This window comes from Zootoca vivipara, chromosome 13 (assembly GCF_965207765.1).
Source record: "Zootoca vivipara chromosome 13, rZooViv2.hap1.1, whole genome shotgun sequence".
Lineage (NCBI taxonomy): Eukaryota > Metazoa > Chordata > Lepidosauria > Squamata > Lacertidae > Zootoca > Zootoca vivipara.
The window spans coordinates 34,359,298-34,382,096 of NC_142596.1; the positions used below are offsets into that span (position 1 = coordinate 34,359,298).

General features: G+C 47.1%; 1 protein-coding gene across 1 annotated transcript in view; it reads right to left on the minus strand.

Annotated features, from left to right (window-relative positions):
* The window catches only part of LOC118092967 (syntaxin-binding protein 4-like), a 69,203-nt gene that overhangs the window by 20,986 nt on the left and 25,418 nt on the right, over positions 1-22,799 (minus strand). Inside the window, exons 2-8 of the mRNA XM_060282778.2 lie at positions 20,831-20,904; positions 10,125-10,220; positions 9,580-9,649; positions 9,309-9,383; positions 3,576-3,661; positions 2,655-2,781; positions 17-158 (exon numbers count right to left, since the gene is read on the minus strand). Of these exons, the coding sequence (XP_060138761.2) occupies positions 17-158; positions 2,655-2,781; positions 3,576-3,661; positions 9,309-9,383; positions 9,580-9,649; positions 10,125-10,220; positions 20,831-20,904 (670 nt within the window). The remainder of the gene's footprint in view (positions 1-16; positions 159-2,654; positions 2,782-3,575; positions 3,662-9,308; positions 9,384-9,579; positions 9,650-10,124; positions 10,221-20,830; positions 20,905-22,799) is intronic.

A 22,799-nucleotide genomic window follows, 5' to 3' on the forward strand; every position in this document is an offset into this window, starting at 1 on the left:
CAAATGCTCAGCTCACCCTGTAACAGTCGCCTTCTGGTTGCACTTCTTGGATGTAAACCATGGGCCCATCCGGCCGGTTGGCCCCTCCTCCGATGGTCACACCCAGCCCAGAGGATTTTGCTATAGAGATGCTCTGGATCCCAGATTCGATGGAGCAACTGCAAGGGAAGAGGGTAGCAGGTTAGTGGAAGATGTTAAGAAGAACCCAGCTGAATCAGGCAAGGAACTTGTATCCAACAGCAACCAGCCATGAGAAACGTAGGGAGAGGCCTACAAGGAGTCATACCACTGGTCCATCCAAGCTCAGTATTGTCTACACCAGTGTTTCCCAACCTTGTGCCTCCAGCTGTTTTCGGACTACAATTCCCATCATTCCTGACCACTGGTCTTGCTAGCTAGGGATGATGGGAGTTGTAGTCCCAAAACATCTGGAGGCACAAGGTTGGGAAACACTGGTCTACACTGGCAGTGGCTCCCCAGTATATTGCCCAATCTCTCTCAACCCTACATGGAAATGCTATGGATTAAACCCAGGTCCTTCTACATGCAAAACTGATGTTCTACTACCCTTCCGATTTGTACCTCTTAGAGGCACACAAGCAGAATATGATGGCAATAGTCCATCCGCAGTGTTTCTCTGCAGCATCTGACACAGTCGTACCTTGGTCTAAGAACAGTCCTGTTAACAAACAATTCGGGCAATGCACTCCACAAAACTGGAAGTAGGTGTTCCAGCTAGCGAACTTTGCCCCAGAAGACAAACGGAAGCCGACCGGTGGAAGGGCACTGGGGGCAGGAAGCCTCATTGGGGAAAGCATGCCTTGTTTTAAGAACGTTTTCAGTGTAAGAACAGGCTTCCGGAATGAATTAAGTTCACAAACGGAGGTACCACTGTATTCAGCAGTAGACTGCCATTGACCATGGAGGTCATAGCCATCAGCAGGAGGCAAATCACATTCAGACTTCAAATTCACCTAATGACCTTTTGGCTCTCATAGTCTCGTGGTGCAGGAAAAACCCAAAAGCTCCATCAAGATCCTTCCTGCTATGTCCACAAGGTAGGATCTTCCACATACCCCTGTCTCAAACTATACTCACTATCGCTCTATGATAGGCCCATCCAAACTTCACGAAAATAAGAGGTAATATAGCCTTTCCTGGACTGTTTTCCATTTAAGGCGGCTAGTGGAAAGAGTACAGTTGTCAGGGACCAGGAGACAAATGGAGGCAAGGACTGTGAACCTGAAGGGGGAAGGCAGCATGGGGCTACCCCAGAAGCAAAGCTATCACATGAACCCGCAGAGTCAGTGCCCCTTCTCGGCCCAAGAAGGTGACACTACCATTGTCCAACTTGGAGGACTGTAACAGGTAGGTAGCCGTGTTGGTCTGGCGTAGTCAAAACAAAATAAAAAAATTCCTTCCAGTTGCACCTTAGAGACCAACTAAGTTTGTCATTGCTTTGAGCTTTCATGTCCATGCACACTTCTTCAGATAGGAGAAGACCTCCAGATAGAAGAAGACCTGGGAAGGCCTGAGGCTTACCCACTCCACCACAGTAGGAGATTACTGGAAATGGGTGTGTGGTACCAACAATGAGACTGCTTCTGGTGCTACTGTTATAAAAGGGCTCACTTGTAGCTGGTTCCTTGCTGGAGCAACTTCAGAGCTCTGTGATCCCCAGACCACCACCTGAGCTGGGTATCCAGCCTGAACCCTGTTCCCCTCGGTATCCAGCTTGTGTTCTGCTGGAACTTCACCCCACCTTGCCTTGTCTCCTGCCAGAACATCACCTGGTCTTACACCTTGGCTGGGCTTTGTCACACCACAGAGCAAGGCAACGTGTTTCAAAGCTCCGCGATGTGAAGCAAAGACAGAACTCCATGCATGTGGAAAGCTAACACCTCCTGGAAAAGGCTAGGCAAAAGCCCTTTCTCCCAACATGCCGGTTATTCGCTTTAATGAGGCAGGGGGATGTGGCACGTCCATTCTTACGGGAGGTGCATCTGCCACACAAATGGCTGCACAGCATGCCCGAGGAGGATGTGTGCACATGCGCACTCTAATCCGCCAGGATGCTCCACACGTGATGGGGCACACGAGCACAGATAGGTGATCCAACGGGATTGCAGCCAACCACTGACACCTCTCGAGAGTACAGGATCAGAGGAACTCTGATCTTTAAAGCCCTATGCGCCTTGGGACCCTCGTACCTACGGGACCACATCTCCTGGTGTGCCCCGTGGAGGACCTTAAGGTCCACAAATAACAACATTCTGGAGATCCCGAGCCATAAGGTGGCTAGATTGGCCTCAACTAGGGCCAGGGCCTTTTCAGTATCGGCCCCGACTTGGTGGAATGCTCTCTCACAGGAGACCAGGGCCCTGCGGGATTTGACATCTTTCCGCAGGGCCTGCAAGACGGAGCTGTTCCGCCTGGCCTTTGGGTTTTGATTTGGGCCATTTTAAAATGAGGCTGCATTTTAAAACAATGTTTAAATCTAAATTGTATTTTAATCTGCATTTTAATCAATTGTTTTTCTTTCTTTTACATTTTATTGTAACTTTAATGATGTCAGCTGCCCTGAGCCCGGCTCTCACTGGGGAGGGCGGGGTATAAATAAAAAATTATGATGATGATGATGATGAAGTACATACTGCGGTGGTGGGTGTGGTGGGTGTCCTGGATTCCCAATCAGTGGTCCGTGGGAATTTGCCGGGCTCAGCAACAAAGGGCTCTGGGAACGAGACGAAGACCCCGAGGACGTACTCTCCAAATACCTGCCTGAAGAACAAAGCCAAGGACACAGCTTGGAGGTGAATGAGAGACTTCCCTGGACATCAACAAGCTTCAAGCCACACTGAGAATGAAGGAAGGGCCTGAAGTGGGACACTCTTTCTTCCCTCCCCCACCCCATAGCCTCCCTCCAAGTGTGCTCCCTGCACCACGGAAGCAGTGGCACGCAGTGGGAGGCATCTGGTTCCTCGGGTGCCCATGAGGGTGGAGACTCTAGCCCTAGAGGCTGTGGTGGTCCAGGAGTTCCTCCTGGATGCTTCTGTCTGACAGCCCCAGGAGCTGCTCTCTCCTGATCTCCAGCCTGATCAGTTTAGAGCCCTGAGTTTGAGCCAGCTCCTAAGCTGTCACCTCTACAACTCCTGACTCTGTGTCCGAATTGCTTGAAGCATAAAGAGCTGTTGAGCCATTTGACTGCAAGCAACAAGGGCTGTGATAAGTTGGACAGTGTGCAAAATTTAATAAAACTTCATTTTTTAAAAACATTTTTATTGGTTTTTAATAAAACTTCATTGGAAAAGGTGGGGGGTGACCGCTCAGTCCAGCAGCAATTCAGACACAGTGTCAGAACTTGTAGAGGTTCTGAGCTCACAGTGGTTAGTGAGATGGTTAAAATAGTTTCAGGCAGAAGCTGATCTGCAGTGGAAGAGAAACAATGACTAAGAGAGGACAGGATGGAAAATGAAAATATCTTACATCCCTAAGGATGTACTGTTTTGTTTTTTGTCCTCTTTCTTTCCTAGTTCCACAGCTAGTTCAGTTCACTCAAGATAATATATACTGACCCCCACCATGGAGAACCGGTGAGCTGCGTGCCGAACCTGTGTTGCTATGAGATCCAAATTTTTCCAGCAGTTCTGCAAATTCTCTCCTGGACAAGAAGAAGAATGCTAATTAGTACAACTGTCTACCCCCAAATATAGTGTGTGTGAGAGAGTGTGTTTCATGCTGTTTCAAAACCCCACTTATCTGAAACAAAGGTGAACTTTTCATAATTTTCCTTTCTTTCTAAAATTAGGTTTTCTGTGGCACTCCCCCCCATCCCACAAAAAACCCCTCATCACATAGAATCTTATATCTGGCTAAAGGCAATAATGTTAAATTAATAATGTCAGTATTTTGCATCCTAAATTCAGTTTTCCACATTTCCACACCAGTTTGCAAATTTATTTATTTTTAAGTCCTCATGTCATGAAATTCATTCACATTTCGGTGCAAATTGATCATACTATGCACATTTTCCTATACAAGCTTGCCTCACACACACATTTTTGCAAAGCAAGCTTCTGCTAACTCAACGTATCAAATCAAACCGAACTTTATTCGCACAGCCAACAGGCCATAGCATCTAAGACAGTGTTTTTCAACATTTTTGGGGCAAAGGCACACTTGTTTCATGAAAAAAATCACGAGGCACACCACCATTAGAAAATGTTAAAAAAATTAACTCTGTGCCTATATTGACTATATATAAAGTAATTCTCCCACGGCACACCAGGCAACATCTCACGGCACACTAGTGTGCCGCGGAACAGTGGTTGAAAAACACTGATCTAAGAATACAAATAGAACAAGTAAAAACACTAGGTAAAAAGGCCAGAACTCAACATATTTTTCTGTTATTTTCAGAAAGATTTGCCTTTGCCAGGTTTTGGAGGGTGGGGGGGACACTCTACCCTGGTATTACTCGACAGCAGAACTGTGATGCCAAATTCGGAGCAGAATGGATTTCAATAAAAGGCTCTTTTTTGTTTTGTGCATTGTTTAGGAAAGTGGAAATTAAGTTCCTTCAAATGTGACCTGAATCAGATTTCTTCCCCCATTCCTAAACAATATCAGGACCAGGGACAAATAAGGCTTGATGCAATGAGAAATCACATTTGCAATATGGATATTTGATCATGCCATGGAGACCTATAGAGAGTACAGGCTGAGCAAAGATTGGCCAGCCTGACCACTGACAGGCCGAGTCATTCCTGATGCGAAAACAGCTGATTTCAAAAGAACAGAGCAGGTGGGGCAGGGAGGGGGCGATCTGGGCACCTCACCAACCCAGGTCACCTGATCTGCGTCAGATATGCACCTCTGACCCTAAGGTGGAGACAAGGATGATTACTCCTTCAAGCTCAAGGGCATGGCTGAAAGATAATAAGGGATAAACAAAACAAAATAAAAATGCTTAAAAGGCCAGCATAAAACCACCCTCTCGCTCTCGCTTCCTCTTCTTCTTAATCTTGGAGATATGTATTGGTGTATTAAACATTTTGTGAGATGATTATGTAAGCAAAATCTCTACAAATCTTTGGCCCCCCAAAAAGATTACAGGCCAACTCCCCCTCTGGATGATCTTTTGCAGATTTAGTGCATAACTGATAGCAAAGGATGGCTGTAAATGTTGCTCAAATTTAACCGCCTTTCCTTGGGTTCGGTATGTTGTATTTGATTGACAGTAATTTCCTGGCCACTGAGGGGCAAGAAAGCCTCTTTATATTAGCAGACATCTGCTGCAGTTTAAAAGATGTGACTTTAGGAAGATACGACTGGACAGCGTGGAACATGGAAATTGCAGTTATCGCAAGAGTACAGAAGATTTCATCAGAGGACTCATAAGCCTACTGTAATGAGTTTGGGGGTGAGACTGAATGGGCTTTTGGGGTCCCCTTCAATCCGAAAATGAGATTCTGAAGAAAAGGAGACTGCTAAAATGGTCAAACCATTGTGCCATATAGGTTTGAGATGCTTCATAAAAAGCAAGCAAACAATTAATCAACAGCCAATCAGATCCAGTCAGATCACTTGGCCAGCTGTTTCCCAGTTGGCGGAAAGAAGGACCAGTCTCTTTTGCCAATGTATTCTGCCCGTTAAGGCTTAGATAATACACACACTATAGTCTTGATTCTCCTTCCCAGGATCTTGCTATTGATGAAGACAGGAATCTCCATTATTAGTGAAAAGATTGTTTGGGTAGGGAAATCTAATCTCAAATGACACGCGCCCTCCAAGGCCAGCTGCTCTGAAATAAAATCAAAGATAGGAAACTGCAGTCAGAGCTACCAGGGTGGTATGTGTTAGCTAGTATACAGTTATTGTCTTCCAAAGCAACTACTCTATTCTGAACTTTAAAATGGAAAGCATAATGCTGGTGGTCAACAAAAGAGGTTTAAAGACTCTCTCAAGGCAAATCTAAAAAAATGTAGCATAAACACCGACAACTGGGAAACACTGGCCTGCCAGCGCTCCAATTGGAGAACAGCCATTACCAAAGAGGTCATGGCTTTGAAGACGCTCGAACTCAGGACGAAAGGGAGAAACGTGCTAAGAGGAAGGCACACTTGGCAAACCCTTACCATGATCAACTCCCGTCCGGAAACCTATGTCCCCACTGTGGAAGGCCGCATGGATACAGAATTGGCCTCCACACTCACTGTTAAAACTGTGTTTATGGAAGACAATCTTACTCGGTTACGAGTGATCGCCAAAAAAGAAGAAGACAGTTCAGGACCAGGTCATTTGAGAGACCACCTTATCCCTTATACACCCAGTGGACTGCTGTGGGCTGCAAGAGAGTTTCTCCTGATAGTTCCAAAGATCTCAGAAGCCCCTTACACAGTAACTCAGAGTGGGGCTTTTAGTGGGGATGCCACTGTTCTGCAGAATACCCTTCATGTTGACATATGACAGGAGCCCAGGATTTGCACTCTCTAGAAACCGCTGAAGACATTTTTGCTTCGACTGGCTTTCCCAGCTGGATAAATGGATCTCTACCACAAGTGTCCATTTGCTTGGGTTCTAAATATATTTGCTGTTTTTAACTTTTAATTATTGTATATGTAAATCACCCTGAGACGGTGGTTTAGAATAATAAATAAGCGGTCATGACCACCACCACCACCACCGCCGCTCTTTGTTCCAAGTCTACCTAGAAGAGCATCCTTCCTGTTTCCCTACAGCAGCCAAGTGCTTCTCAGAAGCCAACAAGCAGGTCTTTCAGGCAAGAGCCCTCTCCTCTTATTTATCCTTAGGCAGGATCCCAATTCAGGGGGACATCGCTTCTGAAGAGGGAGGTGCTGTGCAGCCAACAGATAAGGGTGAGAGCCAGCTCCTCCTCTGAGAGCACTTGCATACCCTCCAACATTTCTCCAGTGAAAATAGGGACATCTTATTCTGTAATAATATTTTTACAATTTACACCCCACCCATCTGACTGGGTTGCCCCAGCCACTCTGGCCGGCTTCCAACATACCATAAAAACATGAAACATTTTTTTTAAAAAAAATTCCCTATACAAGGCTGACTTCAGATGGCTTGGGGGGGGGTCAGATAACCCCATACCCTCCAACATTTCTCAGATGAAATTAGGGACGTCCTAAGGAAAAGCAGGACATTCAAGGATCAAATCAGAAACTGGGACAGCTTCTGTAAACCTGGGACTGTCCCTGGAAAAGAGGGACACTTGGAGGATCTGCTTATGTAAAAGCAGTAAACTCTGAGCTGAAATGCACAAACTTTATAAGGCTGGCTTCACCGTTAGGCAGAGTGTGGTAGCAGCCTCAGGTGGAATATACTGGGCTGGGCACAAGAATATGCCCTGCCCTGCACTAAGCTAGCCTGCTACCCTCAGGTCAGTGGAGGTTGATCCATTCAGGCAAATATGGAACACTGCCCTGCCAACCTTAGCCAGCCCCCCATCTGCCTGCCTTCTTATTGCAACCTGTCCATGAGGTGGCACTGCCTTCCTTCTCCTAACCTCAGTGTGGAACTCAGCAGAGAAGAGGAAGCAGGAGGTGGGGGAAATGAGCTCTGCCTGTCATTGACTCCAGCTCCACTTACTGTTGGGTTCCTTGCCTTCCACCCTCCCAGTCCGAATGGGAACCAGCCAGCATTGCCTCAGGTGCAGTAGAGGATGCTAGTCCATTGCCAGTTTTGAAGGCAGAGTCAATGCCAGGCCAGTTGGCTTCTGTATATGGAATGTGTGAAGGAGGAACATTGTCCCGGCAGCAAAATGCCAACTCTGCACAATAAAGCTGCAATCCAGAGCACCCTTACGTGGGAGTAAGCCCCACGAATAGCTTACTTCAGAGTAAATATACAGGTGATTGCACTAGCATTCTGTAGCGGACCCACCACTTAATACCATCAATTAAAAATGTGGCGGATCCACTCCCACTATCTGCCCCCAATTAAATATAGTGCGCCCACCTCACGATACACCAGTTACACAATATATACACAATATATCTACAATATACCACAGATTATCTAGTGGGGGGACTTGCGTGAGTCTCAGTCAGGAGTTGACTGAACAAACAAGAAAGGTTTGATTAAACAAGAGGTTTATGAAACAAAGTGGGTCAGGAAATGCTTTCTTTCAGGTACAAGTTAACTTGTTTACTTCAGCTAACTCTAAGACGTCTCAGGCTTAAACACAACACTATAGGCACAGCTCTTCTTAAACTCCAGATACTAAAAATCAGTTGTTACACTTCAGGTGATAGATGTTCATATTTCTAGAACAGATGGTAAAAAGTCCAACTCAGTTTCTGTCACTTAGATATTACGGTTAAATACTTTCAAGACCTTACAGTTTTTCCTTCACAGCTTAATACTTTGGTTCATGAGCTAGGGGCACCCACTCTTTTAACAATCCCACACCTGAGGTCTTCTAAATGGTATAACAGGGGATCACCTCACCCCTTGTTACTGGATTGGGAGTCTTCGGTAACTAGAAGAACTCTCCCCTCCTGGCTATACAGAGACCCAGGCAGCTTGAATTCCCACAAGATCTACCTCTCCTGGTTCAGACTCAGCCCTCCCAGGACACACTTGTCTGTATACCTTTCCCAGACCCTTGATCCCGTTTCCCTATCCAAGCTACAAGGCTCTTTCCTCTCACTATGGATAGTTTCCTCAGTACTTATGTTTAACTTCACTCAGAACCAGTTTTCCTTATCTCACTCCCTAACTCCTAACTCCAGTCAAACCCTATCTCTTAACCTGAACCTTTGCCCCTTCTCAAAACCAAACCCTATCTCTCATTTTAAATCCAGCCATGTCTAACTCTCTCCCTCCTTTTATTCTCCCCTCACCCAAAGTGCTGTTTCTCCCCCTTCTATGGCTAGCTGACTCTATAGATAGACCATCAGCGAGAGGTTCCAGCACTCTGGTGGAGTTTCAGAGGAATTGCATCACCAGACTCTAGTCCAGGGGTCAGCCAACTTTTTCAGCAGGGGGCCAGTCCACTGTCCCTCAGACCTTGTGGGGGGGTGAATTATATTGGGGGGGGGATGAACGAATTCCTATGCCCCACAAATAACCCAGAGGTGCATGTTAAATAAAAGCACACATTCTACTCATGTAAAAACACACTGATTCCCGGACAGTCCACGGGCCGGTTTTAGAAGGTGATTGGGCTGGATCCGGCCCCCGGGCCTTAGTTTGCCTACCCATGCTCTAGTCTGTCTCTGCTGTCCATCATGCATTCCTCCCTGCCCCAGGTGTGGGGGAAAGTGAGTCCTTACCGGGCATCGTCATCTCGGGCAATAAGAAGGCGCATGTGGCTGGTGGCGGAAGCTGTCCTGAGGATATCCACCGCTCTGCAAGAAAGAAGAAAGACGGTGATATGCAGCAGGTGACTGACACTCACCGGGAGGCCTTTTCAGCCTGCGAAGCATCTTCAGACTTGGGTTTCCAGGTGTTAAGAACTTAAGAAGAGCCTTGTGAATCAGGCCAGAGGCCCATCAAGTCCAGCATCCTGAAACAAATCCAGAGCCCTGATCCAGAACGCCATACCTTTCGCTTGTAACGCCAAGCAAACTGTCTCCATTAACTTCTAAGATCTGGTCCCCCGGTTGCAGGCGGCCTAAATCAAGAAAACAGGCAAGAGAAGCGTCACACATATGTAAAAAGAACATACTCCCTATCCACAATTGCATGGGGACAATAGGAACACCAGCAGCTGCCTTATCCTGAGCTAGATCATTTGGTCCATCTAGCTCCATACTGTCTGCACTGACTGGCAGTGGCTCTCTGTCAGATGGGAATCTCTCTCTCTCTCTTTCTCATTTATTAACTTTTCTGTTTTGCAATTTAGAGTATTCATTTAAATAACCTTAAAATATCAATTACTCCCCTCTTCTCTCTCCACGGTTCATTTTGCATAACATGTTTTACATAAACTAAACCATTCAGTATTCCATGGTTACATCCACCAAAACGTATTGACACTGTTGAATTTATCTTAATGCTGCCAACGTTTTCAACAAATGGGAATCTCTCCACAGGGTCAGCATCACAAGGCCTTTAGGTCAGAAACAGAAGCAATAAATGGCACTTACCATCAGCATGAGCAACACCTCCTGGTAGGATTCTCTTAACGTAAACCCCATATTCCTCTCCAGTAAATTCTTTAATGCCTCCAATCACTTTAATGCCTATCAGGAAAACATAACAACATAACATAACATAACATAACATAACAAACAGAACAGAACAGAACATACAACAACATAACATTTCCTTACTAAGAAGCAACTCCTACCCCATCCTCTGAAGGCACACCCACCCTACACACTAGTTTAAAAGACACGGGAATGCTGGGAATTGTTGGTCTGGTGAGGGGCCTGGAAGGGCTATGTACAGTGGCGTAGTAATAGGGGTGGTGCCCCAGGCAGCAGGCTGGACAGGGGGCATCAGGCTGGACGGGGCTGACCACCTCCGACGGCTACCGCTGCCGCACGATGCAGCCACCGCCACGGAGGAGAAGCCCCAATGCAACCAAGACTGCCTCACTCCGCAGCTTGCTCACAGGCTTTGCCGCGTCGCATGCCTCTTGTGTGCGCATACGCCGTGCGTCGTGCAGAGTGCACCGTGCGCCATGATGCATGCGTCGTGACGGGCGATGCATGCACGCGACGGACACCCCGCCCCCTGGGTTTGTCGCCCCCTTCGGGTTTGTCGCCCCGGGCAGCCAGGCGGCTAGCTACGCCGCTGGCTAACTAAACATTGATATGTCAACAAAGAAAGTTGCCTCATACCAAGTTGGGCTGTTGGCCTATCTACCTCAGTATTGCCAACACTGACTGGCAGCAGCTCTCCAGGATTTCAGGTAGAAAGTGGATAGATAATATTAGAATTCAGAGGCATCCAATTAAGCTGAATGAAGGTAGATTCAGGGGGGGGGGAGGAAGGACTTCTTCACACAGAGCATAGCTGAACTATGGAGCTCTTTCCCCCAAGAAGGAGCAAGGGCCACTGACATGGATGGCTTTAAAGAGTATGAGACAAATTCATGGAGGGTAAGGCTATGACAATGGCTACTAGCCATGATGACGATGTTCTTCCCTCACTGTTAGATGCAGTAATGCTTCTGAATTTCATATGCCTGGAGTTGCAAGTGGTAAGAATGGCTGTTGTGCTCAGGTCCTGTCGGAACAGGATGCTAGGCTTGAGGGGCCACTGGCCTAATCCAGCTTCTTCTTCTTAGGTCCTTATGTATCAGTCCTTACCACTGAAATACATATATTCCACTTGAGGTATAGAGAACGAGAGTGAAGCGAGCAACCTCAGTAGTGGCCTTGAGAATATGGAACTCCTTCATCGGGGAAGCTGCATTATAGATCAATGTGTTTTGCAAGATGAACACAACGGATACTCCCAGAAAACTATGCATAGGATTGCAGTCTTCCTAATCCTAATGAACTGGAATAAATAAATGAAATGCCCAGCAGCACCTTAGAGACCAACTAAGTATGTTCTGGGTATAAGCTTTCGTGTGCATGCACACTTCTTCAAGCCCAAGGGTTAGGAAGATTTCAAGGCAAACACAGTTCTGCAAATCAAACTGTACCCTTTGACATGTCCTCGCTTTGCTCAAACTCTTCTGTCTCTGATGCCCTGCTTGGGGCATGTGCTGGATACCTGCCCAGAATGGCTAGTGCCACAACATCTCTGACATTAAAATGACACAGAATTCCTGTGCACTGTATTTGGCTGAGGAGGATTCCAAGCCAAAAACAGCTGGGGTGAAAAGTTCATTGGGGAGGGAGAAGGAAGGAAAATAGGTCAGTTTTGATTACTGTTTATTTATTTAAAAGCTAAACCACATAAATGGTTTTAATCCCTCCGCGGTATATAAAAATAACATAAAACAGTATCAAATAGCATAATAAAAACAGTAAAATAGCATTATAAAAGCAGGGAGCCACAGCCACCTAAATTCCACTCAGAGTAGTCTCATTTAAATAAATAGGCGTAAGCTAGTCATGTCCATTGATTTCTGTGGTTTACCCTGAGTTGGACCATACTGGATGGAAACCAAGAGCAAGCAGCAAGAGGTAGTGTTCTGTAATGGTTAGAGTGGTTAGGATCTAGGAGATGAAGATTGAAATCCCCACTCATCCATGAAGCTCACCGGGTGACCTTGGAGCCAGCCAGCCACTAACCAACCTCACAGGATTGTTGTGGGGATGAAATTGGGGGGGGGGGGGAGAGAGAGCCTTATAGGCCACTTTGAGTTCCTGAGAAAAGAGGATGTGATATAGATGCAATGAATGAATGAATGAATGAAAGACCAAGCAGGAATGGGACACTGGCCTGATTCAGCAGGCTCTTCTCATGTCTTTATGGACTTTTGGTAAGCCATGCCCATTAACTCTTTTAATATCTGTCAATAGAGAGTTTCAGTATTGCTTAATCTTTGCACATGTTCACACAATATTAAATATCCTTCCTCAAGGGGCTCAGTAATGCATCAGTCACTTGAATTCAGATTGATCGTACCTGTGTTAGAACCCAACTAGATATTGGGTCTCCAACATGGTAAGTGGGCAGGTATCTTCCTTGGTGCCCTTCAAGGCTTCCTGCCACTCCCAATTTTTAAGTTGTTGTTTTTTAATTAAAAAAAAAACCTGAGGTGTGTTTTTTGTTTTTGTATTAGGGGGTTGCTTGGGAAGAGTTGCCTGTTTCTTCTTTAGTCTGCATTTTATTTGTTTTGGGGTATGCAAAGGTGTTTTTGTGTGTTTGTTGAAGGGAAAGGCATTCTCAGCATTGCCAGTTTTCCTTCTGTGAAATGGGCATATTGTGGTGCCTACAGCACAGCTCCAAATGTGTCCCAAAAGGTCAAGAAGCCCTGAGCCAAATAGGATTTTGAAAAATGTAAATTCATGCATAATGTAAGAGTAAGGCAAACTCTTCCGGTTTTCTTGTCCGGCTCTAACCTCTTTCTCATGCAATACTATTAGGAAACATGGCAGATAGTCACATCTCATCCTTTTTAAACACACACACACACACACACACACACACACACACACACACACACACACACAGCCAAGGGCGATTGATCGAGCACAAACAATAGGAAGAGGATCCCTTCCCGCAAACAGTTTCTCAAGTGTATGTTGTTGCACAGCCACAGTGCCCTCTGGTGGTAATATACAATGGCTGGTGCTAAATCCGAAACAGAACTCTAGTTCAGAATCAGACAAAAAATCGGGATGAAACATGCATGTGAAATTTCCAGTCTCAGCTCCATGGGGAGCTCTCCAGGGTGCTACTGGGAAATAGAACTTTGCTTGCCTCATCATAACCCAACTCCAAACCCTTACCCAGAATCCTCTGTCATGACTGAAATTATGGCTCGAGGAGAAATTTGGTTTGGTTCACATTTTTAAAAGGCTTTCAAAACTTTCAAAAACAATATATGCATATTTTCAAATTCAAACTACAACTGTGCTCAAATACCGGTACTGCGTACCAAAATGCGTGTGTACATAAAAATGCACATAGTCATGAAAATAACATGCAGAAATGCAGTATGTCAAAGAAAGCTTCTTTGCACAAATGTATATATTAGGCAAAATTGCATACAACAATGTGTATTAGGAGAAATTTACACTAAAATGCTGAATTTTGATGAGGAAGTTTTAAAAAAAGATTCACAAACTGATGTGGAAATGTGGAGAACAGAACATGAGAAAAATGAGAAACTGAGACCACATTCACACCATACATTTAAAGCACCATGATCCCACTTTAAACAGCCATGGCTTCCCTCAAAGTATTATGGGAACTGTATTAAGGATGCTGAGAACTGTTAGGAGAATCCTCTTTCCCTCACAGAACTACAATTCCCAGAGTTCCAAGTTGGCTTTTGGTCATTTAGAATTTCTGGTGATTTTTTTTTTAACCAATTGGACTGTTTCAAATGAAATGAACTCTCTACTGGGTTTTGTTGTTGTTGTTATTTTGTTTTGTATTTTAATACTTAATGTGGAATTTGTGGTTCTGATTGTTTGGATGTGTAAGCTGCCCTGATATCTCTGTTTGTGAATGGATAAACTAAAAACATGAGATTTGACACAGAAATGCCTGGCATGAAAAGGGCAAAAATGCAATTGATCAAAGGCTCATTAAATTCTAATTTCTTGGAGTCTGGGCTGAAGGCTGTGGGATTATGAATGCTGGTTTTAATTAACAAATCAGCCAGTCAGTGAGAGCCAGCGAGATCAGACTTCCTTGCTCTCAATCCAAGACACAAATAGATGTGTTAACAGACGGGAGGAAGCCCAGAGACACTGAGCATCTGTCTATGGCAACCACACACAACACACACAGCATGAGAGCCAACTGAACCAAGGAATCAACCCTATTGGCAAACATGCTTTGATTGGAGGTATTCTGTGAAGCCAAGATCAAAGCAACTGATCTGCTCACGCCTAACAAATATAGCGACGTGCTTATTGAATTGCCTTTGTTGGGGTACAGAAAGTTTCAGTTTGAGCCACCTAGGAAAGAACTCACCTGGAGTCAGGCTCCTGGTTCATCTAGCTTTGTCGTGCCCAATAACAATAACAATTTTATTCTTTATATGCCACCCATCTGACTGGGCTGCCCCAGCCCCTCTGCGTGGCTCCCAACAAAATATTAAAAACACACAATAAAACACCAGCCATTAAAAGCTTCCCTGTACAGAGCTGCCTTCAGATGTCTTTGTAAAAGTCATATAGTTCTTTATCTGTTTGATATCTGATGGGAGGGCATTCCCAGAGGGTGAGCCAACAAGACCCTCCTATTCTAACTCGCAGCTGCTCTCCAGAATTTCAGGTATGGCTCTCTCCTAGTCCTACCTGGAGTTGTTGTGGATTGAACTGGGGAATGCAAATCAGATAATGTACCACTGAACTACAACCCTTCCCATTTACACATTATGGAAGGGTCTGCTTTGTCTGCTATCTTCCTTTACTCTGAAATAGCCCAATTTTGAACTGAAATGATGGAAACACAAACACGCACAACAGAGCCCCTTGCTCACCCCCGCTTGCCACCCCCCTGCTATTTTCCCCATATTCACCCCCTAGAATGGTGGCTCCCAAACTTTCTTCGACTACTTTCCCGTTGGTTCCTTAAAAAAACATTATTCAGAATAGCAGTTTGCACAACCCATTAAGAAATATAATAATGCAAAAAAATCAAACAATCAATTTCACATTTATTCACATTCCAATTAAAACTATCTAATCTAATTAAGTCAACCAAATTGATGAACTTGATTCAGTGATGCCAGCTGCTCAAAGTCGGTTAGTCGTTTACACTTCCAGAGCCTCTTGCCACTTGGTTGCCTCTTAATGTCCCCCTAGATAATTCCAGTGGCCCCCCCCAGTGGGTGGCACACCCCACTTTGGGAATCAGTGCCCCAGAACTTTCCCCTCCCACCCAGTGTAAGCAATAAAGGTAAAGGTAAAGGGCCCCTGACCATCAGGTCCAGTCATGTCCGACTCTGGGGTTGTGGCGCTCATCTCGCTCTATAGGCCGAGGGAGCCGGCGTTTGTCCGCGGACAGCTTCCGGGTCATGTGGCCAGCATCACAGATGCCTCTGGCGAACCAGAGCAGCGCACGGAAACGCCGTTTACCTTCCCGCCGGAGCGGTCCCTATTTATCTACTTGCACTTTGATGTGCTTTCGAACTGCTAGGTGGGCAGGAGCTGGGACCGAGCAACGGGAGCTCACCCCGTTGCAGGGATTCGAACCACCGACCTTCGGATCAGCAAGCCTTAGACTCTGTGGTTTAACCCACAGCGCCACCTGGGTCCCTAGTGTAAGCAATAAGTTTCACATTTTGAAGCCACTTCTCTCTGCCACTCTGAAGCTCCACTTGGCACCCTCGTTTTCACCTTTGCTCCCATATCCAAGCGTCCTCCCCCTCTGTTCTGCACCCCCTTTGCACAAACACCCATTTTCACAGGAAAGGAAGGAAGCATGTGGAAAAGGAAAGGGATCCCAAAGTGAGTATATGAAGAGGGTGAGGAGCCAGAGCCATTTGCTGGTTCCCCCTGCTCTCCTTCCCCGGTTGGCTGGCCACACCCAGCAACTTCCACCCAACTGAGCAGCTGTGGCAGGGCAAGCTGGTCTACGTCCTGCTGCAGCTCCTCACCCACGTCCTGCAGTTTGCCAGGATGCTGCTGGTACTCTTCCATCCTGATCATCGGCTGGGAGATCGCCATCGCAATGTGTCCCAGGGCTAGGAGGGTACCAGCCATGTCCCTTGCCTTTCAAGGCATTGCAGCAGCAGCAGCAGCTAGCCCTCAAGCCGCTTGGCCTCACCACTGCGTGGGGAAAGCCTGTGATGGCAACTCCACCTTCCGCTCCTCTAAACTGGGCACTCTCCCAGCTGTGGGGAAAGGGGAGACTTCAGTGATTTCAGGCCAAGAAAGCAAGGAGGTTCCCCATGAAAGGAGAGCTTGACATTAACGGCTCCGCCCACAACCAACCTTTTTGAGGCTTGCCTCTCCACATAATGCGTTGCTAGAAGGGCAGTGGGAAACTCAGGCTGGCTATCTATTTGGCTACTGGTGGCAGCAGCAGCATTCCCCGGGGGACACCTGTCCTGTGCACACTGCAGCCCAGCCAGTGCAATGGCAGCAGCCTACTGAACTGCCAGGAGATGAGTGGAGTGCCTGCAGAGCACCTGAATGATGTTTGCAGACCAATGGGTATAGGGCAGCAACAGGCAGGGTTGTATCCAAGGCAGTGCACACTAAGTCAGCACACGGGGTTTACCCTTGTACAATGGAACTTTGCCCGTCCTCTTCCCAGATCTGCTCTGGAGGGTTGGTGAACTCCCAGAACAGATTTAGGGGACTCACTGGGGAAAGAGGAGGAGGGAAAGTTCCATGGTGCAAGCATAAATCCTTGCACGGATGGAACGAGTTAGCGGGATACCACCTTCTCTTTCTATATTGAGGCAAGCCCAGTGGAGTTCCCAGATGTATGTGCACACCTAAAAGATGAAAAACTGTGAGAAGCGCATGATGCTTGCAGTGTGTATATTTTCTATAGGACTAGGCTAGTGCAACCCTGACATTTTCCACAACTATCATCATGTGCCAAGTGGTCCTTAAGGGTCCCATCCCTTCCCACTTAATATTTCAGCAGATGTTGCTTGCACACTTATAAAGACTAGAAACTTAAATAGAAAAATAAAGCTGAGATTTCCAAAATGCTGCACTCAATTCCAGGTTTTGCCTCCATTGCTTGCATGCAATTGCACACACACACGCCACAATATTTTGGCCTGTTTATTTCATGCACTAGAATTGTCCTCTTGCACTCTGGAACAGCAACCCAGATCTGTGACTAAGACAACTATATTTAATTACATTTGGCTTAATCCCTTTGTTTTGCTTTCCAGTCTCTGTAGCATCTTTTCCTTCGCCTGGGGTGAGGATTTGGCTATACTGTAGGTGAAATGAAGTTAATCTTAGATCTAAGAAGATGAAGGTTAGGATAATTGGATCTCAGCTTTTCAGAAAAAAACATTGTTTAACTGGCACCTCTCTATGGTAACTAATTTTCAATTAAATGATCAGTGCAGATCTCTAAGACACTCATGGAATTTAGGTTCAGGGAGTTAATTCCAGATTACCATCTGCACCCCACGCAACAGAGAGTAGATATAATATCCTGGTCTATCCTACAAAGTCTGTGGACACAGCAACCATGTTTTTAACTCAGTGTGTGTTTTAAAAGTGCTGTGCCAAGAGTGAGTAGTTGTGTGAATGTCAGCACCATGCCCAGTACGGTAGTCAGGTTGCACTACTTCCAGACTTTGGCATGTCATCATTGACACTACTCAAAGCATAGTAGCTGCACAGAAATATAAGGAACTGTTTTAATATATACTGAGCCAGACCACTGGCCTGTTTAGTTCAGTATTTGTTTTAACTGACTGGCAGTGCTTCTCAGGCGTTTCAAGCAGGGATCATTTCGAGCCCTACCTGGAGATGCTAATTCTTCTGACATCTCCTTCACCTGTCCTAGCATCTCCAAGTGCTGAGGACAGGAGATGCCGCTGACCCGCAAGTGGTGTGCCTTCCCCTTGTCCTGGACCAGAAGGCATGAAAGACTACAAAGCCATAATACAGTGCAACATCGGAAGTTGCTTCACACTGAGTTAGGTCATTGGTCCATCTAGCTCAGTATGGTCTACTGGCAGTTTCTCCCCAGGGTCTCAGGCAAGGAACATTCCCGACCCTATCTGGAGATGCAAAGGATTGAACCTGGGAGCTTCTGCAGGCAAAGCAGATGCTCTGCCATGGAGCTTTGGTCCTTCCACTGGAGGAACCTCTATGATGTTTCGCTTTAAAGTATTTTTTACTGGCTTCCACAAATATAAGGTAAAGGTAAAGGTAAAGGGACCCCTGACCATTAGGTCCATCGTGACAGACTCTGGGGTTGCGATGCTCATCTTGCGTTATTGGCCGAGGGAGCCGGCGCATAGCTGCCAAGTCTCCCGTTTTCCCCGGGAAACCCCCGTTTTTAAAGCCATTTCCCGCTGTCATCCCAAATGGCAAAATATCCCGTAATTCCCCCGGATTTCTTCCGGTGCTGCTCTCCCCATGTCTGGGCACTGGAAATCGTGCAGCAGCAGCACCGGAAGTTGCATCTACACATGTCTGGACATGCGTAGAAGCGACTTCCGGTGCCGGTGCTGCTGAACCCGTATTTTTCTAACCGGGACTTGGCAGCTATGAGCCGGCGTACAGCTTCCAGGTCATGTGGCCAGCATGACAACGCCGCTTCTGGTGAACCAGAGCAGCACACGGAAATGCCGTTTACCTTCCCGCTGTAGCGGTACCTATTTATCTACTTGCACTTTGACGTGCTTTCGAACTGCTAGGTTGGCAGGAGCTGGGACTGAGCAACGGGAGCTCACCCCGTTGCGGGGATTCGAACCACCGATCTTCTGATCGGCAAGCCCTAGGCTCTGTGGTTCAACCCACAGCGCCACCTGCGTCCCTTCCACAAATATAAAACTAGACAAATTAGGCGTAAACATAAGCAATAGCACAAACAAAGCCTGCGCTCCTTCCAAGCTTGCCAGTGACTGAAAAAGTATTGATGTCTTTATGATACCCTGTCGTTTCTATACAAAATTATCCTACGTTGTTCAAATACATTGAATGAAAACACCCATCCCCAGTGAGATCACCTTCTCCAACTAAAGTATCCACAAGTAGGCATAGTCATGACATCCACATTTGCAGTGATGTGGCTGATAACACAAAAATACTTTTCAGTAGTTTATGAAATAAACTGCCAACAAATACCCCCCTTTCCTTTAAGCCCCATTACATTATGAGTTACTTTCTCAGATATAGCCAGTCTCCATACATGTTTGCACTATGGGTCTGCTCCCAAACCCTGTCGATTCTTCCACCATGTTTGGGTAATGGACAGCGGCGTAGCTAGCCACTCGGGTGTCCGGTGCGGCATACGCACCCTGCAGTCGGGGGCGGGATGAGCCGGCCATGAGGGTGGGGCAAACCAGCCATGGGGGCGGGGCGCACTGCATGGAGCCTCTCCACCACCTCCCCCTCAGCTGTAGGGCGGCTGAGGGAGAGGCAGTGGGGAGACTCAAGCCCCACGCTGCTGTTTTAGGCAGCGCGGAGTCTGCAGGCGCCCAAGCCACCACATCACTCCCAATAGGGACGCATGGCTCAGGCACGCTGCAGGCCCCACGCAGGGCTGTCTCAAGCCGGTCGGGCGCCCTGGTGCCGTGGCGCGGAGATTGCTCTGGCACCCCCGCCCTGGTGGGCGGACGCAACGTGCAGCACGGCTTCCACACGGCTTTGCCGCGCAGCGCCCTCCTGCCAGCCTGGCGCCCTGGCGCCCTGCGCCACCGAGACTACCCCTAGAGCCGGGCCTGGCCCCACGGTAAGTGCCAGCCCCCGCGGCGTGGCCCCCAGTACCAGCCGTGTTTCGTTACATTTCTTGACCGAACTAAAAAATTTCGTGAGCCCATTAACAAACAAAAACCAAAAAACTCATATTTTTGTCACCCCCTCAGTGATGACACCTGGAGCAGATCGCACCCACTGCACCCACTTCCTCTGCTACTGGTAATGGATAGTCATGATGCAACAAGCAAGGATGTCTTGTCTGATGTTTTACAATGCTGTGTAACAGGGATGGGGGACAGTTTCCAGCCGAAGGGTCACATCCCCTTGGGTACCACATGCTCCTGGTGGGCAGGGCCAGAGGCAAACGTGGCCAGGGTGATGGGTGCAACTTCAGTAAGCTACATGCCAGCCACATACAACCCAGAGATTTCTGCACACCCACAAGTCTCTATTTTCCATCCAGGCAAGCAAGAGGCATCATTGCGAATGCACTGAAAGAGGGCGGGGAGCAGGGCCAGTGACAGGGTGTGGTTTGGGGAGTGGCTGTGATTAAGGCAGAGTTGTGAGGACCACATTCAGCCTCCAGGCCTGAACTGTCTCAGTCCTGCTGTACAAAAAGGGTGTCAAACAATCATAGGCGTCAACTTAAACAAAATGTTAATTTAAGATAGCCTTCCTAATGTTTCCCCACAGACAGACAATTAGCAATAGACTGCCTGCAGCAGATAGAGTGAATCTTGGCATTAGGGACTTCTGGAAAGCAAAGTAAAACCGGGAAAGCACCCTTCAAAGCTCCAGACTTCTTAGTCCCCTTTTTTTCATCCCTCCACAGTACTACTGACACCAGAAAAAGACACACTCACCCAGGCCATTGGCGCAGTCATAGAAGTCAATGCAATGGACTGTCCGATCCATTCCGTATGGTCCCATTAGTGTCCTGAAAGCAGAAACCAGGATGAAAAGGAAAATGTTTGTAGACACCAGGGGCACCCTGATTCTAAAGAGAAGAACTGTTATACTGCCTCAGGCCTATGGTCCTTCTAGGACAGCCTAGACCACCCTCATGGCCCCCAAATGTTTTGGACTACAACTCCCATCAGCCCTAGCGCTAAACAGAGTCCTAGAGATGGAGAATAAATTTGACGTTCTGTGTTTATTTAGAGCATTTGTACCCTGCTCTTGAGTTAGGAAAGCTCCCGCAGTGGCTTATATACAGTCAATTAAAACAAGGCAGCCTCTGCCTGTAGGGTTACAAGCTAAAAAAACAACAATAACCCACCAACCACACCGCACAAGGGGCAAAGGACAGGGAGGGAAGAGGAGGAGAAAAAGAATCAATTCTTAAACAGGTGTTCTTATAATGACCAGCTGGCACAGTTCAGGGGTAGGAAGTGCCTGGTGGAGCCAGGCTTTCGGCAAAGCTGATGGAGGAAGCCCTGCACTGAGGCAGACTGATTGAACTTGGGACCTTCTGCATGCAAAGCAGATGCTCTGCAATGGAGCCACAGCTCTTGCCCTTTGAGGGGAGCCTGCGTTCTTATGTGTGTCCCTAAAGTTCTCTACATGACCCAATGATGTGCCAGCGCTTGCCTGACCTCCCCCCCCTTCAAGCCCTGTTTCTGAGCCGTTACCTGCTAATAATGACAGCTCCCTTGTAGAGGACCGAAATGGCTGGCATCTTGCGTGCCGGAGATGTCCAGTCCGCTGCCTGGCCCGTAAGCGTTCTGCTTTGGCCGAGATCCGGCAAAAAGTGGCGGAGATGGGGAGCAGCTCATGTGACCATCCCCATGGCACGTCAGGTCCACCCCAAACATTAACACAGATCACTGGGAAACCATCGCTCTCTTAAGATTAAAGCTTACGCAAGGCTTTTACGGATGCAGCCTCGGCCTATCGCAGAGGGATTCGGCAGAAGAGAGGGGGCAAAACAATTCAATTAGACTGAAATAAATCCTCTGGACGTTCCCTCCCCTTGCTCTTAAATCATCGTTGCTCACGCATAATTAGAGCAGCAGAGTAATTATTCTGATGTGTTTTTATTGTTTGCCAGGTGCCCTGGTTTGGAACAGGCAGCAAGGGAAGGACACAGCTCAGATGAAGTCAGGTAACCTTGACGTTGCCTGGGGTATGTTGAGATCCATGGAAAGCCCCTCATTGTAATAACTTGTTGCTGAATTTCTCTTTAACGTCACCCCGTTCCTTTCGCTGCCCTATATAACTGTGATGGGGAACCTCAGACTTGGGAGCCAAATATGACCCTCAAAACATCTCTATCTGGCCCCAGAACCCTATCTGGCACACACACCCTCTCCCTAAGCCATGACTCTCACTGGCCCTCCTTTGACCCCTGAATTCTTTTGCCTGGCAGGGATTTGTCCTTGAATTCTGGTGATGCTTATCTCTCGCCTGGATGGAGGACAGAGGTGTGTGTGTGTGTGTGTGTGTGTCCACTGTGCCTACTGTGCAAAGGTAAAAATTGCATTTGTTGTTCTGCCCACTTTTATCTCTGGCCCCTCCCACCCCTGGCAGGTGGCCCCTGGAAGTTTGCCCAGATTTCACACACACTGCAGGGAGGTATCAGCAGACCAAGGGGTGGAACCCAAGGTTTGGAGACGCACAAACAAATGGAGGGAGCCCTAAAGGGAAGGGATAGCCCAAAACTACCATATATATTACATATCCTATATATATACTAATAGTATATATCATAGAATTGTACAGATGGAAGGGACCTCAGGAGTCACCTGTTTGAACACCTTGCAATGCAGGAATCTTTTGCCCAGTGTGGAGCTCGAACCCACAAACCTGGGCTTAAGAGTCTCATGCTCTCCA